The sequence below is a fragment of the Sturnira hondurensis genome, unplaced genomic scaffold, assembly GCF_014824575.4.
Source record: "Sturnira hondurensis isolate 20B ecotype Veracruz unplaced genomic scaffold, ASM1482457v3 Scaffold0017436, whole genome shotgun sequence".
In the NCBI taxonomy this organism is placed as follows: domain Eukaryota; kingdom Metazoa; phylum Chordata; class Mammalia; order Chiroptera; family Phyllostomidae; genus Sturnira; species Sturnira hondurensis.
The window spans coordinates 4,913,344-4,935,494 of NW_028090067.1; the positions used below are offsets into that span (position 1 = coordinate 4,913,344).

The following is a 22,151-nucleotide window of genomic DNA, read 5'->3' on the forward strand; positions in this document are numbered from 1 at the left end:
TGGATTCCCACAATAACCTCTGTTTCCATGATCACTATAGATTGTTCTTCTGTTGGCTTTACTATGGAACAGTGGTGTGTCTTTTAACTGGAGCACGGGAGAGGTTTGGGAACGTCATGACTCCTTTGCCTTCAGCCGCCAAGCCCTCTCAGAATAGTTGGCAGTGCAGCGAGCAGGAGTGGAGCCATAGAATGAGACGAAATGGAGACAAGGCCTGCGCCCACTTATGCTTTCCCTGCATCTCCAATTGTGGTGCAGGGAAGAAATCCAGGTCTCCCCTCTGAGGTGCTGGCATTCTTCCATTTACTTATCTGCGGGTCTCAGGCACGTATGCATGTGTGTACGTAGGATAGTTCCTCTGGATCCTGGGCATATGTTTGAAGCCTTCCAGTGGAAGCCCGACACTGTGAGTAGTGCTGAATCCTATATAAGGATTTTTTTCCTGTACCTGCCTGACTGTGATGCAGTGCAATTTATAAGTTAGGCCTAAGAAGAGATTGACAACAGTAACTATTAAGATGATAGAACAATGATAATAATATGCTGTGATGAAAGTGAGGTGAATACGGTCTCTCTGGTGCTCCCTGGTGACTGACCCGATGACCCAGATGCTGCTCAGGAGCTGGTGGCAGGCTGTGTGTGCAGCGTGGACACACCAGGCACAGGGGGGACTCACGTCCCAGGCAGGAAGGAGTGGCACCGTGTGAGATTCCGTCACTGTGCTGTGGCACACGATTTAAAACCTATGAGGTGTTTATTCTGGAATTTTCCATTGAGTATTTGTAGGTCATGGCTGACTGTGGGTAACAGAAACCACAGAAAGTGAAACCATGGGGGAATCTACTGTGATCATGGACTTACTCATTTATGGAGCTGGCTGTACAGTTATTCTGCAGACATTTAGTAAATACCTACTACATGTTGCGTATTACACTAGGGACTGATATACAGAGATGAATGAGACCAAATAAAGATGTGTTTTCCAGAAGTTTACAGTCCATTGAAGTAGAACAATAAGCAGATATTATATAGTAAATCTTCACTAACGTCATTGATAGGTTCCTGGAAACTGACTTCAAGTGAAACTACATAAGATGCAACCAATTTTACTGTAGACTAATTGGTATAGACAAGAGTTAAGTTCCTACAACTTAGCTCTGGTCACAAAAACATCACCAAACTTCTAAAAAAGGACCCAAAGCACGTCTAATAGTAAATGTCTAAATAGTAAATGTCTAAATAAACGTGAGCCATCCATATGTGTAAGAAAGATTAATAACAACAAGTAAAATAATGGTTTTCCAATGCACTTATTCCAGTTGAGGGTCCGAGGTGGCTGAAGCATCTCTGAGAGCTCAGGGCCCGAGGCAGGTGTTTCCCCCAGACAGGAAGTCCTTCCAACACAGGGTGTGTTCCCACACACACTCTCACTCAGACCAGGGCAGTTTAGGTATGCCAGCCAACCTCACCTGCACATCTCTGGGGTGTGGGAGGAAAATGAAGTGTCAGGGGAAACCCACGCAGACATGGGGAGAGCGTGCAGACTCCACACACTGGCCCCCAGCCAGAATCGACTTCTTTTCTCATCCATGCCGTCATGAAGTGATGTCGGGCGAAACAGCATTATTTGAGAACCTGCAGTAGTATGGAGTGATAAGGTCTGCAATATTATAACTGCTGCTGCTATGAACAGTAACAGTTAACAGCTACTACTGCTCTTGAGAGACTGCATTTAGTTTTGCAGGGTTAACGTGAAAGGGCAAGGCAAAAGCTGAAGTTAGGAAGCTTGGCAGGAGTCAGAAAATACGAGTCTTAGAAGGCAGGACAAAGGGGGATTCAGATTTATCTGGAGGACTGGGGGCAGCTAGGTGAAAGGATTCAAGGAAGAAAAGTGAAGTGACTATATTTGTGTTCTGGAAAGACCCTTTGGCAGCAACAGGGGACCTCAATTGAAAGGAGACCATGTGGAGACCACATGGCTACCCCTGATGTGTGTGTCGGAGATGCGGTGAAGCCCTGGACCCAGCGATGAGACTGCAGAGTGGAGAGATAGGAGAGAAAGGCCAAAGAAATCCACAGGACTGTGCTCTGTACTTGTTAGATGATGGGAGGGAGTGAGGAAGGGAAGAGTTCAAGTTGCTTTGGTGTCTGGCTTGTGTGGATGTGATGTCTTCACTTGCAGGGAAACTGGAGGGAAGGGCGGGCCAGAGGAGAAGGGTACTTTGGAATTGCCAGGTTCAAGGTGACTGGCTGACAGCTGAGCAGAATGATCCAGTACATGGCTGGGTATACTATGAGGCATTCAGCAGAGATCTGTATTGTCATCACCAGTATATTGGTAGTGGTTGAAATCAGGGCCTTGTGTGAGGTCACCCACGGAGAGAGATGTGGAGTATAGACCTTAGAATGGCCTTGTTTTGGGAGCTGTGTCAGTCACAATGGGCTAGGCTGTATGGCAGCACTGAACAATCCCCAAATCTAATGGCCTTAATGTAAGGGAAATCTGGTGTTTTTGTCCGGGCTCCTGTGTTCAGTGACGTTGAGTACTGAGCTGCTACTCGTCGTGGGCTAGTGGAGTCTCCACGTTAACACAACTTCCACGAGTGTTTCCAAGGCAGGGAACAAAACACCAATGCTACCCATCAGGGCTGTTATACGGAGAGGTAGGTAGTGAATGGCTAAGAGCACAGACTTGGAAACCAGACTACACGTGCATACACTGTATGTTTATGCTGATGGCATTCCATAAATGTCTTATTTAATTATTATAACCACCCCAGTAAAGGAATTATTATTATTCACCGGACATCAGGCACTCCAGTGAGTGCTTTGTGAGTACAGGCCTAACTCGGAGAGACTGTGGGTTTGGTTCCAGACCACTGCAGTAAAGTGATTATCGCAATGAAGCAAGCCGCATGAATTTATTTTTGCTTTCCCAGTGCATATAAAAGTTGTTTACACTATACTGTAGTATATTAAGTGTGCAATAGCATTATGTCTAGAAAATTTCCATACCTTAATTTTAAAATACTTTATTGCTAAAAATAATGCTAGCCATAATCAGAACCTTTAGCAAGAAAATGGTGCCGATAGATTTGCTTGATGCCCAATTGCCCCGGACCTTCGATTCGTAAACAGAAATGCATCACCTGCAGGATGCAGTAAAAGCAACGTGCGGTAAAACAAGGTGTGCCTGCATTACCTCCCAGCCGCCTAATGTGGAAGGTCTGTTACTGTCTCCACTTTACAGGCAGGAAAAGAGTGGATTTTATAGCCGTTTTATATTTTATACTTTGGTATTCAGGAGTTCTATATAAATCATATGGAGGCTCTTCATGCTGCTATTTGAAAGTGACACACACCACTTCAGCTGACACTTCACTGGGTAGAGTCACGTGGCCGCACTAACTTCAGAAGGGGCAGGGAAGCGCGGTCCTACTCTGTAGCCTGAGGATGAAGAGACACAGTACGTGAAGAGCCCTAATGTCGGTCACAGGAGCAGACAGAGGAAGAACAATGTCTGAAAGGGGTCAGGAGGTACAATTGATGGGAGTGGTATGAACGAGGCCCAGGTAAGAAAGACCGTGCAAGAGGCAGTGGTCAGCAGTCAGAGAGCTCACCCGTGAGGACAGACTGGCTATTGCAAGTGGGTGGTCATTGTCACTGGTCTTTGTGCTATGGCACTCTCAGCTTAGGGCCCGGCTCTGGCAGCGTCCCCTTCCTGAAATGCTCTTCCCCATCCAGCTGTCTGTCTGATAAACCCCTCGCCTACTTTAAGTCTCTGTGAACACCACGCCTTTTCAAGGAGGCCTACCCTGGCTGTTGTGTTCAAAACTGCACCCTGCTTGCTTCCTCCCAGTTCCTCGTACTCTGCCAGACATTTCCTTTTTTTTCTCTGAAGCACATAAACCACCCATCACGTACTGTATAATTCAGCGTTTTATTGTATTTATTAATTACTAATCTGTCTCCCTGATACAGTGTAAGGTCTGTGAGGGCAAGGATCATTGTTTTGTGCATTTATATAATCCAAACACCTTCATGGGTGTCTGATACATATCAGACACTCAATTTGCTGAACGAATGATTCTGTGACTCTGACATAACAAGAGTGACTTCGAAGAAGTCGTGAAGGGGAGTGGAGGTATTTTGGGTGGTGGCTGCAGTCCTGGTGAGCTGTGCCTGCCCAGAGTCAATGAGTAGAGAACTGCCTTTCATTTCAGCAAGCAGAGCAGTGACAAGAAAGACAGGGGTGGCGATGGCTAGAAGGAAGCGTGGGGCTCAGGAGGGCTTTGTTTTGTTTGTCTGTTTTTAATTGCAGAGAAGGAGCATATTTCTATATTAAATGGAAAGAGCCAGTGGGGAGAGAGAGCTTAGAGACAGGAGAGATATTTGATAGGACAAGAAGCTGGAGGAGAAACAGGCAGGGAATGGGATGCAAGGGAATTGGCTTAGACAGGAGGGTGGAACACCCAGGGCAGAAGGGGCAAAGAGAATAGGTTCAAATGTGGGTGAGTGTGTGGGTGGTAAGGGTAGAAGTCGGAGGCGTTCTCACTGGGTACTGAAGATTTTCTTAATGAAGGAGCAGGGGGTTGGAAGCATAGCCAAGGTTGGTAGGGCAGGAAATTCCAGAATGTGAGAGTGGGCTGGCCACCGAGGGAAATAGGAGAAGGGAGGATAGAAGGGATGCTGAGCAGCATAGAGCGAAGCCGGTGACCGTGGCGTTGTAGGCTCTACTGTTCATGATAAATCAGATACCCCCTCATATCCAGCGGGAGCACCCGTATGGTCAGTCACGGGTGACTGGTTCCAGTCGAGTGTGATTCTTCCTGAGTATATTCTGCTTCTCTTGATCTTGATCCCTAACTCAGAAGTGATTTATATTATATATCCCCTCGTACTAAAAAGGACTGACAAGAAATGTGAGAAAATGTGTCAAAGATGTTTGTTATCAAAATAATGACTAATATCTAACAGATAGGAAAAACAGGCCTTGTATAAAATTCTAGGCCTGTGTGACCAGTAGGTGCTCATTGATAATGGGGGCATTATATCTGAACAGAATTTTGCTTGCCTGTTGTTCAAGTTACACTTGGAACGCCTAGACGGTGGGTGGTGGGACAGAAAGGAAGGCGGGTGGAATCAGGCTCCAGCGATTCTCTGGACTGATTCTCAACAGGGATGCAAGTATAAGCCAGTTTGAGCAATGATTAGAGCAGAAACATTTGAATGGATAAAAATCTAAAAAGTAGTATGATGGCAATAATAATTAACTGGGCCAGGCACTGTATTTAGCACTTCACAGCCATTAGCTTCTTTAGTTTCTATAATCTTAGGAGTAGGTATTTTTATGCCTGCATTACAGATGAGAAGATGAAGTGTTGCTAGTAGGTACTGGAACTGTGATACAAACCCCGGTCTGTTTGGGCAGCTCCGAAATGCTCCACTAAGCCAAGCCTGATGATCCTCTCTGCCCTTTCAGGTTAGATTCTCCCCTAACCTTAGAGCACTCAAGAAAAAAATTTGCTAGATATCGCTGGTCATGGGAAGGAAGATACTTTATTCTAATTGTGACAGCAGGGCCATATTTAGACGAGCCTTCATACTAATTACAGTTTCACCTTGAGTCATGAAATCGTGGCATCCTGCGTAGAGCTCTTTATGAGACTCTAGGCCCCCTGTGATGAGGAGCAACATTCTGGCCCATACTTTGGGGCTTGCTTGGCAAATATTTAGGCTGTTGGATTTTTACAGTGCCTGAACTCAGATCATTATTAATATGTTTCTAAACATGGTGAGTCAAATGTTCATTACCATGAATTTCTGCAACTTTTTAAAAACACCAAACATCATATTCTTGATGTTTTTCCACCCAGATTGCTTCTTTAGAACATCATAGATTTTCTTTTGGCATAATGGCATTTGTTACTGATGTTTGATACAGTTCATCCTGCAGACCAGATGTTGTAATGCTCCAGTGTCTGGGAACATTTGGTGTTCTCATTATTTAAAAGCATTCCATTCTCCCTCTAACTATTTAATAATGCATATGTAATTTGGTAAGGTCTCTGTAGGATTTGGAGAAATGAGAATACCTCACTTTATAGATTATTTGTCATATGGATGAGTAACTTGCCTGCTTGTTAAGCTTCTAGGGGAGATAACTCTATGGGTATGTATTTTATTATAACTTTTTGTATTTTGTCTCATTCTTGAGTCTTAACCTTATTGATATTGAAGTTGTCTAAAAGGACTTTTCAGTCTTCCCGTATGTTGGAATTTTCAACCCTTTGGCAGGTGTGTTTTATCACTGCCTCTGGGCATTTGGATTGATGTGACCAAATGTGTAGCAAGTAGCACAAATTTCATATCACTCCCTGGGAGTTTTTCTCCATAGATCCATATTTCAGGAGCAATTGGCATTTTAGTTTTAATGTCTACATTGGTACAATGAGAGACACAGTAATTCTATTTTTTCTTCTTTCCCTTCTTCTCCTACTCTTCTGTCTCTTCTTCTCACCTATTCCAAACTGTTGAGACTGTTTGTGGCTTTGAAATAGCTCCTTGCGTTATCCATGGAGTTTTCAGCAGGGACCCCCAGGAGACAGTTGCTAGGATAAGGCCTCTCAGGCTGATCTTTCCCCATTGCTTTGCATCATTTATTTCAAAACACCAAACAGAACCCTGATTAGACTATTAAAAAGGTATAGTAAGGCTTGAACAAATAAAAATCATATAGCAAAATATAGTTTAGAGAAAAAGGAATGATCTAGGAGCAGATATTTGATAACAGCAGCCGGAGGGTAATTTTATTGAGACCCTCTATTTGAAAGATCTCGAACATCTCCCTCCCCTCCTGTCTCTCTTGTCCCGGGCACGCCTTTGTGAGTTTTATTGTGGAATATAAGCTCTGCGAGGGCAGGGAGCGTGTCTGCTTTTTCCGTCTCCTCGGTCCCTTGCATGGTGCCCAGTCCTGGTAAGTGTTGATATGTATTGTAAAGATACATGACTCACAGTCATATGTGAGCCTGCATCTGTTGAATGCTTCCTCCATGACAGGCACTGCGCTGGACACTTCACACACAGGTGAAAATAATAACCTCGGAGGTAAATAGTTTTCGGCCCACTTTTGATGGGTATTTAAAATGAAGACCTAGAGAAAGTAACTGGCTTTATTCAAAGTACGAATATGTGAGGGCTTCCAGCTTCCTCCTTTTCTTTTGCTGGCTTCTTTCCCTGCTCTCACCCTCTAAGGAGAAACAGGTAAAATCTGAGCCCATGAATTGCTGTAAGAAAAAGAGAGCAGAAATCTATAGTCGTCAGGTTGTTGTGCATAAGGGTGGTGCTGGGAGGAGTGGGGGCGTGCCTTGTCGGGTCACACAGGACCACGTGAGCTTAGAGGAGAGGTGAATTGAGGGAATGGGATGGCCAGGCAGAGTGGCTGCCATCTTGCAGAAATGTCACGGTGACATTCACAAGACACACCGTGCTTATAAATATGCTAATGATCAAGTTCAGAACACTGAAAAAAAAATCGACATCCAAAATGTTTGCCTACTAAGCCCAAAAGTGTGGGTCAAAATATCTCTCTTGAGGTCCCGGAGTCTTATAAGAGCTCTAAGCAGGATGCCACGATTTTCATGATAATGACTCAAAGTAAAACTACAATTAGTATGCAGGGTCATCTAAAAATGGCCATGCTGTTATAATTAGTCAGAATAAAGTGTCTTCCTTCCCATGACCAGTAAAAAAATTTTACCAGTGATACCTAGTAAATTTTTTTCTCGAGTGCTCTAAGGTTAGGGGAGAATTTACCCAAAAGAGCAAAGATGATGATCAGACTTGGCTCAATGGAGCATGTAGGAGCATGTATGGGGTGGGAGGGAGAGGAGTGAGAATATAAGAGAAGGGGTCAGACCAGTCATGGGGAGCCAGCTCATGTCCAGCCTTATAAGTCACTGTTGGGACTTTGTTGTTCATTGTAGGTGATCAATAAGCCAATGGAGGGCCTTGGGCAAAGGAATGACATAAGATGACTAACACTTTAAAAGGAGTCCCCTGGTTGCTATGTTAAGAGTGGAGACAGGGAGACTGGTTACCAGGGCAGTTGCAGTAATTTAAAAGATGATGAGGTCTTGGAACATAGTGGAACTGATAGTGGAGGGTACAGCTGGTGAGATACAGTGATATTCTGGATATTTTCTGAAGAGGGACCCTATAGGACTTGCTGTGAATTTGATTTGGAGCATGAGAGAAGAAGAGAAGTCAAGGATGATTCTAGTTTTGGGCCTGAGATAGAGAAAGACTTACTGGAGGTGCTGGTTTAGGAGGAAAAGATGAGGAAATTAGCAGGGCACCTGTTAAAGTCAAGATGTCTGTTGAATGCACAGCATAGGGCATCATTGGATAGATGAGTCTGGACTTCATGGGAGTTGGGACCAAAGATACCAATTTGGGAGCCACTAGCATTGGGTGATAGTAAAGCCATCAAACTAGATGAGCTTATCAAGGGGGTGAGTATAAATTAAGACAAGAGAGCCAGTCTAAGATTAGAACCCTGAGTTCTCCCAGGATTAAGAGGTTGGCTTGATGAGGACACAGAGCAAAGAGGACTGAGGAGTGGCCAGTGAAGCTGGAAAAGGACCGTAAGCCAAGTGAAGGAAGTATTTCGGAGGACAGAGTTATTAACTGAGCCTAGTGCTGCTGAAAATTGCAGTGAGGTAAAGTCCGGACGTTGAACATCACATTTAGCCACATGAAGATGCTGGGGGTGGAACGACGTTGGTGGGGGAGTGTGATGTTTAAGTGGGTTCAAAAGAGAATGGGAAACAATGAATCCGGACATTTTTGAGGAGTTTTCTTATAAAATGGAGTAGAGATATAAGATGGTACCTTGAGAGGAAAGTAGGGTCAAGAGAAAGGTTTTTTATATTTTTAGATTAATTCTTTTTCTTTTTTAAAAGAAATTTAAATATCCTCGCCATGCTGTATGTTACAGACCAGAACTTATTTATCTTATAACTGAAAGCTTTACCCCTGGACCCTCTTCACCCATTTTGCCCATCCCTACCGCACCTCTGGCACCACCAGTCTGTTCTATGTCTTGTACCAGTGCTTTTGGTTTATTTAGATTCCACATGTGAGTTAATACAGTATTTGCCTTTCCTTGTCCGACTTATTTCACTTAGCATAAGGCCCTCCAGATCCATCCATGTGGTCACAAATGGCAGGATTTCTTTCTTTTTGATCTTGCTGTTTACATACACCCCATTTTCTTTCTCCATTCATTTGTTGGTGGACACTTCAGTTGTTTCTCTGTCTTGTCCGTTGTAAATAATGCTGCCATGAACATAAAATTTTTAAATTTTTTAAAGATAGGGAAAAACAGTAAAATGTGCTGTTGGGAAAGATTCAATAAGAGGGGAAAAGTTGTTGATTCAGAGGAAGGAGAACCACTGGCATGATGCCGCTGAGGTATGGATGCGCATGGGCACTGGGGGCTGGGCGGGTACAGTGGTGGGGGCTTATGGGAAAATCCTTTAGGTTGCTTCAGTTTTTTTCAAGTGAAGCAGGAAGCAAGGTCATTGGCCTTGAAAGAACAGGGAATAGCTAATTCCCCTTTTCTTTTTTCCCCCTCATAGCTAATTATTCCATTCTCTTGTTGTTTCAACAACGGAAATTTCCCAGTGTTCCTCCCTTGTTCAGGATCAAATGTCACAATGTTGTCAGTCTCTCAGCCACCAACCTCCTTCTGTTAGTCAGCCATGCGCACATCGGTTGGCTAACTCTTCCTAAAACACCGCTTTCTTCCTGTCAGAGTCCTACTCAAAACCCTTGCTCAGCAACCCGTGAAAGAGGAGGAAGACCACTTACTCAGCCAGGGCCTCAGCCCCTGGCTGACTAAGCCTTCTTAGCTCAGCAGGACTGGCCATGTCATCTCACTGTGCCCGGGTTGCCACCCTCACTGCTGCTGCCCTACTTCTTGCACAAACTAGTTCTGTGACTGAGGGAAGCTATCAGACTTCTCTATGCCTTCTTTTCCTCATCTGCAAAATGAGGGTATAATTGGTACCTGCCTCTTACAGTTGCTTCTAGGGATCAATGAGACTAATTTATTTATAATAGTCCCTGAGATAGTGTAAGCGCTCAACTCAGTCAACTTAGCTATTCTTATTCTAATAATCTAAAACCTCTGGCCTTTTTCTTCTCAGTTAAATCTTTCCTATCCCTTAAGAGACAGCTGGCATACTTCCTCTCCCAGAAGGTCTTTCTAGCTCATCCTTTCCTCCATGCCCTGACCTCTGTATCTTTTCCTCCTGTTAGCATTAAGCACCCTCTGTGCAGATGACTTGAATATGCTGGTGGCAGAATGCTGCATCTCTTCTGCTAGACTGTAAACTCTTAAGGGCAAAGGTCTTGCCTCTTAACCTCTTGGAGCTCCATTCCCCAAAAGTTGCTGCACTATCAAGATCTCAGGTTTCACAGGGGCTATTCAACCTGTTCACCTTGTTGAAGAAGGAAACTCTTTCATTACTCCATCTGGAGCCTGTATTTCTTGTTTTTGTGTGCCTGCCTCATGCTGTAGGCTGCAAGTCTGCAGCCTAATTCTTGGATGGTTACTTCCTCTCCAGAGACCTTGCAGCGACTCTTCTCCGGCCATTTGTTCAGGACCGTCTGTCAGTTTCATACTCACGGCACCATCTTCCTTTCCTCGGCACCCTCCGATATTAGGAAGCATCTTTTCTTTCTCTTCAGAGAGGGGTTGCCCATCTTCAGGCTTTTTTTCGTTTCCTCCTTTCTTCTCTTTCCCAAGGCACCCCTGTTTTGAAGAGGCAGGAAATTATTTTATCTTTTATGTTCAGCAAGAATAGAGTAGGAGGCTTCATAAGGAAAATTGGCAAGATCTAAAGTTTTTTTTGCATTTCATAAGAACCAAAAGTTTTCTAAGTTTTCTCTTTTTTTTATTTAAAAAAAAGAACTTTCAAATACACCCAAAAATGATCTGAGTGCTGAAATACCTGATTCATACCTGGGGGCTTTGAATTTAGCAGCTTTAGTCTGCAACCAAGAAATTCTCTGAATTAGAGGGGTTTTTTTTGCTACTAGTTGGCTCACTTCAGCATTTCATCCCCCGCCTTACTCTTCCTTTTCCTTTCAGAGTACAGCCAAGCCAAAGAGCTCATCTGTGTGCCCGTGGATGTGACAGACACTTTGAGATGTTTTAGAGAGACTTTGGAAAAATCCAAATATCACAACAGAGCAATCCGACACAGCAGAAAGTTGCTTTCATTGTTTCTTGCACAGACACAAGGTAAAACTACTTGCTCTGTAAGTCTGAGTCTTTATTTGGGGGGGGGGGGTGCCACCCTGCGGACTTGCCATATCCTGCCATATTCTTTCCCCGCTGAGTAGCCCGCTCAGCTGCCTTTCGCTTTTTCTTGCCCAGTGGGCCACATCATCTCTCCCTCTCACTGGATTCCAGCCGAGGCACTGTCTCACTCACCTGCTTCTCTGCCTTCTGTGAAACTGCCATACGCCCTGCGTGGAGTAGATATGAAAATAATACTTGTTAATTTTTTGACTCTGTACGTCTGTGTTCTTACCATTTTTTCTATAGGTATGGTGCTAATCTTGTTTAATTTTCATAAGTAGATGAATCGATTCATGCTAAATTAACTAGAATCTTTTACCAAAACACTACTTTATCAGTGTCAAAGAAATGAATGTGTTTTAATATAAGCGTCAATATGATTTCTGGTTAATAATATCGATTTTTATCTTAAGAGATTTTTTTAGCCTAAAACAAGGTGTTCATTCACTCTCATTGATTACATTACCTAATGTTTTTGTATTTCTCCCTTCTCAGCATCTATTGATCTGTGAACACAGTGAAAATGGGGCTTTGAGTGATGAAGTCGTGACCTCAGAGAAGAACATAGTCAAATTTATCTGTATTTAGGTTATTTAAATTTTTTTAAATCCTAATTTATGTTTATGATTCTTGGTGTTCAAATTCATTAGCACACTAAAAAATAAAGAACAAACTTAAAATATTCAATAATTATATTTTAGAGTCATTAAAAATAGATTTAAATTTATGCTTAAGATACTAATGTCCACTGAACTGATCTTTTAGAAACCTGACCAATATTTTTTTTGCAACCATTGACCGCAGTTTTATTTATGTTTGTATATCTGTATCCATGGATGTATGTTTTTGTTGGCGCTGTCCCTCCAACAAGTGAAGATGTGCACCCACAGTTTTTGGTTCAGTTGTCCACAGACTCACATTGCATTAAATGAGCTCTCCATATCATGTTTATAGTCCCTTCAATTGTGGATACATTGGCAATGAGTAAGGGCATGAATAAGAAAAGGAAATGAGATTCCTAAGAATGGTTTACATCAACTCACTCTGAATCTCACTTGGTACCAAAATACTCATTTGAGATATTGAAATATGAATCAAACACTCATTTGAAACATAGGTTGGGGGGAGCTCCATGGATACCCTGGACCCCAGGGTATCCACAAACAAGAGGGCCCCAAGGTAAAGTAAGTCTGAAACATTGCTGGAGGTACCCCAAAAAATGGTGTTCTACTTTGAGCACATTCTGAGCAGGCCAGGTTCTTTGGAAAAGACAATAATGCTGGGACAGAGGATAAGGAAAAGAGGAGACCAAGTATGAGACAGACTGATTTTGTGAAAGACACCATGAGTCTATAGGAGCCAAGTCAGGTTATTGAGGACAGGACACTGTGGGCGTCACTCATGCCACGGGGTCACCAGGAGTTGAGCAACTCAACAGCACGTCACACATACGCCAGAGTATTCCCAACAGTTTATCCCAGTCCTTCTCGTCCTTTTCTCTCTCTTCGGCGTTTGACTGCTCCCCCTTAGAATATTTACCCCTTTTTTTCTGTGTGCTCTCTGATCTTACAAAGAGACAGCACTTTCCTGTTCCCTCCCCCCTCAGGTCAGAGCTACCTGTGTGGGGCAGACCTCTCAGCCCCAGAGGGAAGTGAACATCTTCCTCTCGGAAACCCTTTAAGAAGGGAAAACCCAGTTGGTGTAACTGCCCCCAAACCCCAGGAGTAGGGGTCATCTCCACATTGCCATTCGGGCAGACGGTGACATGACGCGTACAGAGCCCGTCCGTCCCTCTCCCTTCCCATCTCTACTACCTTTTTCTTCACCACCAACTTCCCTCCTTTTTTTACATTTTAAATTTCTTTGTTATTTATTTATGAATAGGAGTCAAAGGAGGAATAAACATTTCAAAACTGACCCCGGGAAAGGTGGAGTTCTGCCTGGGGACAGAGGAGATGCACATGCCAGCCCCTCCCGACCTTTCTCAGGAACACTTCAGAGTTTTCAGTTCGGTAGAGAAAAGCAAACTTCCCTCTTCACAACTCGGACTTGTAATTTCTTCATTTTATAAAACTATTGGTAAGATTTATTCATTATGTGTTTATTTTCATTGTGATCATCTGTGTGGATGTTGGAGACTATAGTTGGTCCTGAAGTGCTATTTTTAAAAGTAGGATGAAAGAGCCTGAAATAGAATCTATTCATCATGCCCTTGCAGGCACTGGCAGAACAGTGTTGAGACAAGATGCTCCCAGCACTGCCCCTTCCCCACTTCCCCCCAGCCTGCCTGTCCCATCTTGAGGTCCTAGGCCATCCATCCTCCACCCATGTCCCTTTAACTGAACCTGTGAACCGCCCGTCAGGATGTGGCCACCTCGAGTGCTTTTGCTCTGCTCCGGCCGATTTTATTTTCCTTGTCCTTCCACTTGGTTTGGCTTTTACATGGTCAGCAGTATGTACTCAGCCCATGTGGACCCAATACCTCTCTTTTCTGTAGCAGACATTGTGTGATCCCCCTTTACTCTCTGGAATACAATTGATATTTGATATATTCTTTCTACATGTATTATTTTGCACCCCCTAACTCGATGTGAAGCTGTAAACATAAAACATGGGCCAAATCAGTCACTTCATAATAAAAGACTCTGCTGTTGGTATGTAAGGCTCAAGTAGCACCAGGCCATCGAAGCCTGTGGGACCGCCACACCTGTCACAGCTGCTGGTGCAGCATGGCTCTGTGCTTGTGCTGGTGACACGTAGCATCAGCACTGCCACCTTTGGTGGCATAATTTTCTAAAATAGCAAGTAAATGTAGGTGAAGTTCTGAACAAAAAGAGCATGGTTACATTTCTGACAAATTCAGAACATTTTGAAAACATGCAAATATACCCTTATTATGTGTAAAATGTGTAAACAGGTTTCTCACCTCTTCCTTCACCATGGGGAAAAGACCACCCACTGTCTCTGGTCTTCACCTACAAAACACCAGGTACCCCACTGCAACAATGAGCAATACCTTCCAAGGCTCTAAAATACCTCTAGGGGACAGAATAGATGTCATTAGAAATCACTGCTGTGTAGGTTGGATATTTTGGCTACATGTCCTTGAATGCAAGCATTTGTGAGAAGCCCTGAACCTCCACCCTCCAAATTCAGGTGATGTGAAAGATTTGTTTGGGTTTTGTTTTTCCATTTGAGTAGAAGGAAGCATCCGATATGCTATAATCTTGTCACATCCCCACTCAGAAACAGACCCTTCAAAGCTTCCCACGTGCTATCGAGTAATGGCCACGTTTTGCCACAGGCCACCCAAATGCCTCAGGTGTTACCACTGTGTCCTTCCTCACCCTCCCAGAAAACCATGCTGTAGCGGCACGGCTTTGCCGGACAGACCCAGCCCTGTCTACCTTGTGTGCCTTCGCTGCACTTCTCTTCTCAACCATTTCTACCGACCTGACTCTTATTTCACTTTCTCCATGCTCTTGTGCCTCTTGCTGGGCCCAGTCTTCCCCTCCATGTTCAAACAGAAGGGTGTTTACTGTCTTTCTGTGTATATAATGTGCAGCATTCGAAGGCACTAGTAGCTTGCAGTTTGCTTATGTACACAGTTAAGGAATAATGCAGCTTAAATTATTTCTGCAAATATAGAGGAAATATTTTTCAGGAACTGATATTTGTTCTTTTACTTGATTAAAATACAGATGTTCTCCAAGCCAGCAATCAAAGAAGTCTTAAAGTTCAGGCATTGCATCAACTTGGAAGTCTTCTTATCTTTGCAGGAAAGAAAAGGTACAATTTTTTAGGAGTCTACTAAAGGAGGGAAAGCTTTGTTTGAAAAAAAAATTTTAATTACTGTGAAAAATGTTATATTTTATAATTTCTATTTCTTCAATAATATTACATTGCTATTATTCATCAAATGCTACCTGAGAGAAATGGTTACACATACATAATACGCAAGTGGTATAGATTTTAATTAAAATATTTCTTCAGTGCGTTCACTCTCCCTTTTGGAAAGATCTGATGACATCTCTGATGGTCTCAGAGAATGGTGGCTTAAAGCTGTGTTTCTGTTCTAGGGCTGCTTTTAAGTGTTGGTGTCAAGCGCTTGATGACATATTCCGGAAAGAAGATGTGCTGCATACGTGGAAAGAGTTTGGCACCTCGCTCACCAGTGCCACCGACAGCTCTTCACCTCCAGGTTACAAGGACTACAGTGAGGACTTTCTGTCCAGAGTTGGCATTTGGGGCTGTTTGCAAGGAGCGGTCATATCAGCAAAGATAGCCCAGTGAGTGTGACATCGGAATGACCTGTGCAGTAGCTAATAGCTTCCCTTTGTAGGGTGCCCATCTGTGCCATACGGAGAGCCATGCCTCACAGACACTGGATTCTTGCACCTATGTCCATAACACGGAGGCTCATCCCATCTACTTACTTGTGATGTTCATTGTTTATGGCGCTCTCCTCTCCCCACAATACCTCCCACCTCTGAAATGTGAGTGTCACATGGGCACAGGCCTTTGCTTTGCTTGGATATATCCTGAGAGCCTTGCATGGAGTTGGCATTAAGTGACCACATGTTGAAGGAATGAATGAATGAATGAGTGAATGCACATTTGTCATGGGAGCAAGAATAGCAGTGTGGAGGCAGGCCCACTTGGGCCTGATTTAAGAGCTTCCTGTGTGCTCTGTGACCCTTGGCAAGTTGCTCATCTTCTCTGAGCCTCGGTGTCCTCATCTTCAAACCTTGGTGGTGAGAGCCACATGACACACTGCAGTAGTTTGCCAGGGCAAATGGCTGTAGACTGGGTGGCAGGGACAACAGAAATGTGTTCCTCACAGTGCTAGAGGCTAACAGTCTGAGTTCAAGGTGTTGGCGGGGTTGGCGTCCTCCAAGGTCTCTCTCCTCACCCTTCTGGATGGTTGTCTCCCTGCATGTGTCTGTGTCCTCGTCTCCTCTTGGTACTGGGGGTTGGGACTTCGACATGAAATGGGTGTGGGGAAGGCATGTAACTCAGTCCATAACACATAAGGTGTCAATTTCCCACTGCTGCTTAAAACAGCACAGGTTTATTATCTTATGGTCAGGGAGGTCTGAAGCCCTAAAATCAGTGCGTTGGCAGGTCTGTGGTCCCACTAGAGGCTCTATGGGAGAATATGTTTCCTTGTCTTTTCCAGCGTCTAGAGGCCACTGGCATTCCTTGGCCTGTGCTCACCTGCCGTCTTCAGGACGGACAGCCTCCTACCTTCCAGGCCGTCTCTCTGTCTCTCTCACCTCTGTTCCCAGCCTCAGATCTCCTCTTCTTACCTGCCTTTCTCTTATAAGGACCACTGCCATTACATGGAATGAATTTAAATAATCCAGGATAACTATCTTATGGTCCTTAATTTAATCACATTGGCAAAGTGCTTTAAAATTATTTTTATCATATATGGTAACATGCTCATAGGTTTTGGGAATTAGGACGTGGATGTCTTAGGTGGTGGGGCCCGTTATTCAGCTTATCACACATAACCTATGCGAAAGCCTAGCACACACAGTGCCTACACCTGGATAACATGCACAGATATCTTAAATGTTTGATTAATGTGAGAGATTTCAAAGGGACGGGGGGTGGGCAGAGCTCGCTGCGGCAGCACTTGGGCTAAAATTGGAAGGACACAGAGTGGATCAGCGTGGCCTGTGCAAGGATGGCACAGATTCTGGGTGTGTTCCATATTTAAAAATATGAAGTGTGGAGGGGCGGAGGGACAGGCTTCCTTCGCCTCCCGATTGTTATATTTATAGCTTACCTGGGGTGTGATGTGGTTGGCAAAAACCTGCACACTATCTTGAGCTAGAGAGCAATTTTTAAAAAAAATAATTAGTTAATAATCACCTTGTTTTCAGAAAATTAGCATCCTTGGGCAAGGGAAGTGAGAAAGTACCTAGTTTGTAAGTATCAAACAGTACATATTTTTAAAAAATTAGTCACATTTAATTGTCTCGCCCTCCAGGCGGGCACACATGCGCGCACACACAATCCGCACACAAGCCTGGGCTGTGACTTAGCAGAGCCCGGCAGCAGAGAACAGTAAAGCTGAGGCAAGTTCACAGCTTGAGAAAGAACTGCTCCAGCATTCCTGCCGCTGGGCCCCTCACCCGCCCCCAGCCTCCCAGGCTGTTATCTGCTGATTTTCAACCCACAGGAAGTCATTTCCCAGTCATCCTGCTGGAAGTCTGACTTCCACAGGGTATATGATACCACAGGGAGTTTGGCAGTTCTCAGAGGTTCCCTGAGTTGAAGAACCTCGTCTCCCCACTGTTCAGAAGGGCAAAACACCACACTGGAATACTCACATAGAGAGGCTGGACTCAGATTGACAATTAATTAATGTAGTTAGCATAGTTAAGCCTAATGGTTTTATTTAAATACGATTTAGAAGAAGGTAATCTGGTTTATAGCTTTAGATGGGAATTTCAAATGAAAAGAAACTCAGAGTCTTCTAACAGACTTAAAATCAGACAGTAAATTCAGAGACATTGCATTATCTTTGGTGGAGAGACTTAACAGCATCAATGTGTCCATAGTATGCTTAGAAAACAGTGTTTTAATCTTGGGGGGGGGGATAATTTAACCATACTCTTTAAAAAGTTAAAACTGGGTACCTCCTTTTCCCCCAAAATTCCACCTCTAAGGATTTATGCAGTAGAACTACTAGGGGAAGTGCTCAAAAGTGTAGGCACAACAGTGCTGACCTCAGCATTGGAAAAATAAAAATGGCGATGAATACTTTTATGTTATGGTATATTCACATGATGAAAACATTTAAGTTCTATAAAGTAATGATGTAATTCATTGTATCCAAAGTGGAACAGCTGTTTATAAAGTAATATATATTGTATAATTCTAGTCTTAATATGTGTGTGTATGACTAGGAAAAAGTCTAGAAGGAAATTGGCCAAAAGGTTACTACTAAACATGTTTAGGTGGTCGGGTTATGGCTATTGTTTTATTTTATTTTTAACATTTCTAATTGTTCTAGATCATATATGAGTATGTAGCACTTTTAGAATAACAAAGACTACTTTAGTTTTGGAAAGTCTGTGAGTATTAGAGATGTGTTTATATAAAAATACTTGTGAAAAATTGGGAATCAGTTTTTTCCTTATACTTATTTAGATTCACTAAGGAGTTGGACGTTGCGAAGAGATCCAACTGTTGCATTTTGTCTGCGTTACTCTTTCAGGTAAGACTTTTTATTTGTCCTTCTGCAGTAGCCCGAGTTGGTAAAGTGCAGTATTTATCACGTTTATAAACCACACAGGTAGGAAAATAGCATGAACATCAATGAGATGTCAGAAGCCCACCTTTCAAAGGTTCTCTGGCAGAACCCTGTGTGGCACCTTCACCTTTAGTATCCAGCAGGGTCAGCTTTCTCCTTGAGAAAACAGAAGGAGTTTTACAGATGAGGAAACTGAGTCACCTATTGTTAGTAAGATCATGTTGCTGCTGTTCGTTGGACTCCGGGTGGTTCCCTTAGGTTACTTCATTTCTGAATAAAGTTTTGCTCGATTGCATGATATAAAGTATACTATGGGTGAAAACAAGAAACAATTTGAAGACTACAGAAATGTGTAGACTCTTGGGATTTGGATTTGACTTTACTGAGGTAGAATGGAGCTTTTATCTGAAATACAAGACATTTTTCGTTTCAGGAATCTCACCAGGGGCTTGGCAATGTACTAAAGGTTCTGTTTGCTTTGAAGTATGGGCACCGTCATTCTGTGTATGAGAAGGTACAGTTGACCCTTGAACAGCAAGAGGGTTGGAGGGCATGCTGACCCCCACACAGTTGAGAATGTCCGTATAATTTTTCACTCCCCCCAAAACTTGGTTGCCCCTCAGGATCCATGGGTGATTGTTTCCAGGATCCCCCACAGACAGTAAAATCTATGGATGGGGAAGTTCACTCTTAAAATGGCAGAAGTTAATGCACCTAGTCAGCCCTCTGCATCTGCAGACCCCCAACTGCAGATCAAAAACACCAAAGGTATTAATGAAAAAAATTCTGTGTGTGATTGGACCTGCGTAGTTCAAGCCCATGTTGTTCAAGGGTCACCTGTAACTTAAAAATGTATGTCACTTTTTGCTTAATGTGGACATAGTTTCTTAGTAATTCTACACCTAAAATAAAAGTTAGGTGGTGCGATTTATTTTTAAAAACTGTTAATTCTTTTTATGGTTTTAAAGCAAATTTTAAAACAAAAAATTTAGACAGCTGCCGAGCATTTTAGAGTAAGATACCTTTTAACTTTAGTGAGCAACCTGATGAAATTCTTTCTGATGTCACCTTAAAATAATTTTATTTCATTTATGTATTTTTAAATTTTATTTTAATTGTTGTTCAAGTACCATTTTCTGTTTTTTACTCTCACCCCAGCCTACCCACCCATCTCTCCCCACCTCCCTCCCATTTCCATCCCTCCTAGTTTTTGTCCATGTGACCTTTATATTTATTCCTGTAAACTCTTCCCCTTTTCCCCTGAAATTCCCCTGGAATTCCCTCCCCTCTGGTCACTGTCAGCCTGTTTTCTATTTCAGTGTCTTTGATTATATTTTGCTTGTTTGTTTGAGAGACAAATACCATATGATCTCACCTTTAACAGGGACCTAAACAACAAAACATTAAAATAATTTTAAATGCATTTATCATCAAGGAATTTTAATTTTTTAAGATAGCATATGAAGCCCTTCTAAATGTAAAATTTGATTTTTGTATATTCATCTTGTTTCCCAGCATCTAGTGCAATGTTGATCATATAAATTACTTAAGAAATATTGGTCAAATTAAAATAATCACCTTTTCAGTTAATTCACTTAAGATTCAGAATTACCTCTCCTTGATTTATACTTCTGAAGTAAGTTGTTATCTCCTCTATTTATAGGTTAATAGAATGGAAAAACGTAAGTTTTTTAGCTGAATAGATACACGACCTTTGTATCTTCTCTCTGCCACCATTGGCTGTGTGACCTCAGATAAGTTGTTTAAACCTCAGTTATATCATTGGCGAGATAATAATCCTCATATGGGTCAGTTAAATGAGGATTAAATGAGATAGCATTTACAGAACAATTTACCAAGAGTATCCAACACAAAATTGACCCTCAACAGATAACTTAATATTATGATAATTTCTTCTGAAAATAATTGCCCAATTACCATGGGATTTAAAAGGCACAGCTTGAATGATAAGAACATTCGGAACCTATGGCAATGGTAAGTACTGTTTATTACAGGGTAGAGTGTGCTAGGCATGTGCTAAGCACTTTAGGAGGTACTACATGTACTTAACCTTTCTGTGTCATTATTGCAAATGCAATATATAGCTCTTTGTTCCACCTCTTTTCATTTTCAGGGTTTGCTTAGAACCACGCTTCCACACCCCAAAGCTGAACGTTGCTATGCTCAGTATGAAATCACCCAGCTTCTCCCAGGCATCGAGCTCTTCTCGGATGTACACAGGGCCGATATTTGCTCTGTCGTTGCAAGTCTTTATTATGTTATACGCGAACTGCACTTTGCTAAGCAAAATATAATAGTAAGTAATTGGTAAAATGAACGAATCTTAATTCACTGTGGTATTTATATTTGCCCCACCTACCTTATACTTTCCAAAATTTGTTCATGTTTTGAAAGTTCTTGTTTAACTTTTAACTCTATGTTCAAGATTCTTACCTGTACTTCAAAATAAAAATATATTAAGATTTTTTGATATCATTGTTTTTTTAAAGATTTTATGTATTTATTTTTAGAGAAAGGGAAGGAGAAAGAGAGGGAGAGAAACACTGATGTGTGGTTGCCTCTCCTATGCCCCCTCCTGGGGACCTGGCCTCCTGGGGACCTGGCCTCCTGGGGACCTGGCCTCCTGGGGACCTGGCCTGCAACCCAGGCATGTGCCCTGACTGGGAATCGAACCAGCAACTCTTTGGTTTGAAGACCAGTACTCAAGCCACCGAACCACACCACCCAGAGCTGATATCATTGTTTACATTGCATTTTGAATCCAAAAGAATGTCTATTTGACTTGGTCCTCTTTTTACTCTATTTTACCTTTTTTTCTTAAGACGTTTGGTGAAATTCATTAGAACGTTTTACTGGCCTCAAACAGAGGGACCTAGTGCACATGTCACTCTCTGAATTGTCTTGCAGGTCATATCAATAACAAAACTATGAGACTGTTGATTGAAAAAGTTTATCTTTGCATCTCTGCTTTTCTTTGTTAGGGGTGCATCCTAAGTAAAAGACAGACACTTCTTAATATCCCAGGAAATTAAAAAAATCCAGTATAGCCCTTTTTTCCACTTGTGTAAATGAACCACAATATATGTATCACAAATTTGAAGTTGATTGCATTTTTAAAACAAGTTAGTGTGTTCTAACTTTTGGTCATTTTATATTTTCCTCCCATATGGTATTTCCTCTGCTTTCGTATCTCTTATTTCTCTGCTTGCTTCTTAGTATCTGTTCTGTCTCTCTGCTTCTTTCCCTCCGTAATTTTCATACCTACTTTTTTTCTTATATATTATTTTCTATTATTTTGTCCTAAATTCACTCTCTCTTCTTATATGAAGAAATTTATTTCTTCCTGATAAAAGTTGTTAAATTATAAAACCATGTGTTAAAGTGTAGAGCTTGATAAATGCTTTTAACACTTGTCAGATTTGGCAAGAAATTGTTTATTCGAAAAAAAATAACAAAATGATGCTCCTTTCATTGTTAAGGGGATTCATTTCT

The 22,151-nt window shown here is 42.4% G+C and overlaps 1 protein-coding gene across 1 annotated transcript in view; it reads left to right on the plus strand.

Annotated features, from left to right (window-relative positions):
* The window catches only part of CFAP54 (cilia and flagella associated protein 54), a 259,785-nt gene that overhangs the window by 132,578 nt on the left and 105,056 nt on the right, over nucleotides 1-22,151 (plus strand). The window contains exons 40-45 of the mRNA XM_037068126.1: nucleotides 11,159-11,311; nucleotides 13,256-13,450; nucleotides 15,073-15,160; nucleotides 15,451-15,660; nucleotides 18,536-18,602; nucleotides 20,773-20,955. Of these exons, the coding sequence (XP_036924021.1) occupies nucleotides 11,159-11,311; nucleotides 13,256-13,450; nucleotides 15,073-15,160; nucleotides 15,451-15,660; nucleotides 18,536-18,602; nucleotides 20,773-20,955 (896 nt within the window). The remainder of the gene's footprint in view (nucleotides 1-11,158; nucleotides 11,312-13,255; nucleotides 13,451-15,072; nucleotides 15,161-15,450; nucleotides 15,661-18,535; nucleotides 18,603-20,772; nucleotides 20,956-22,151) is intronic.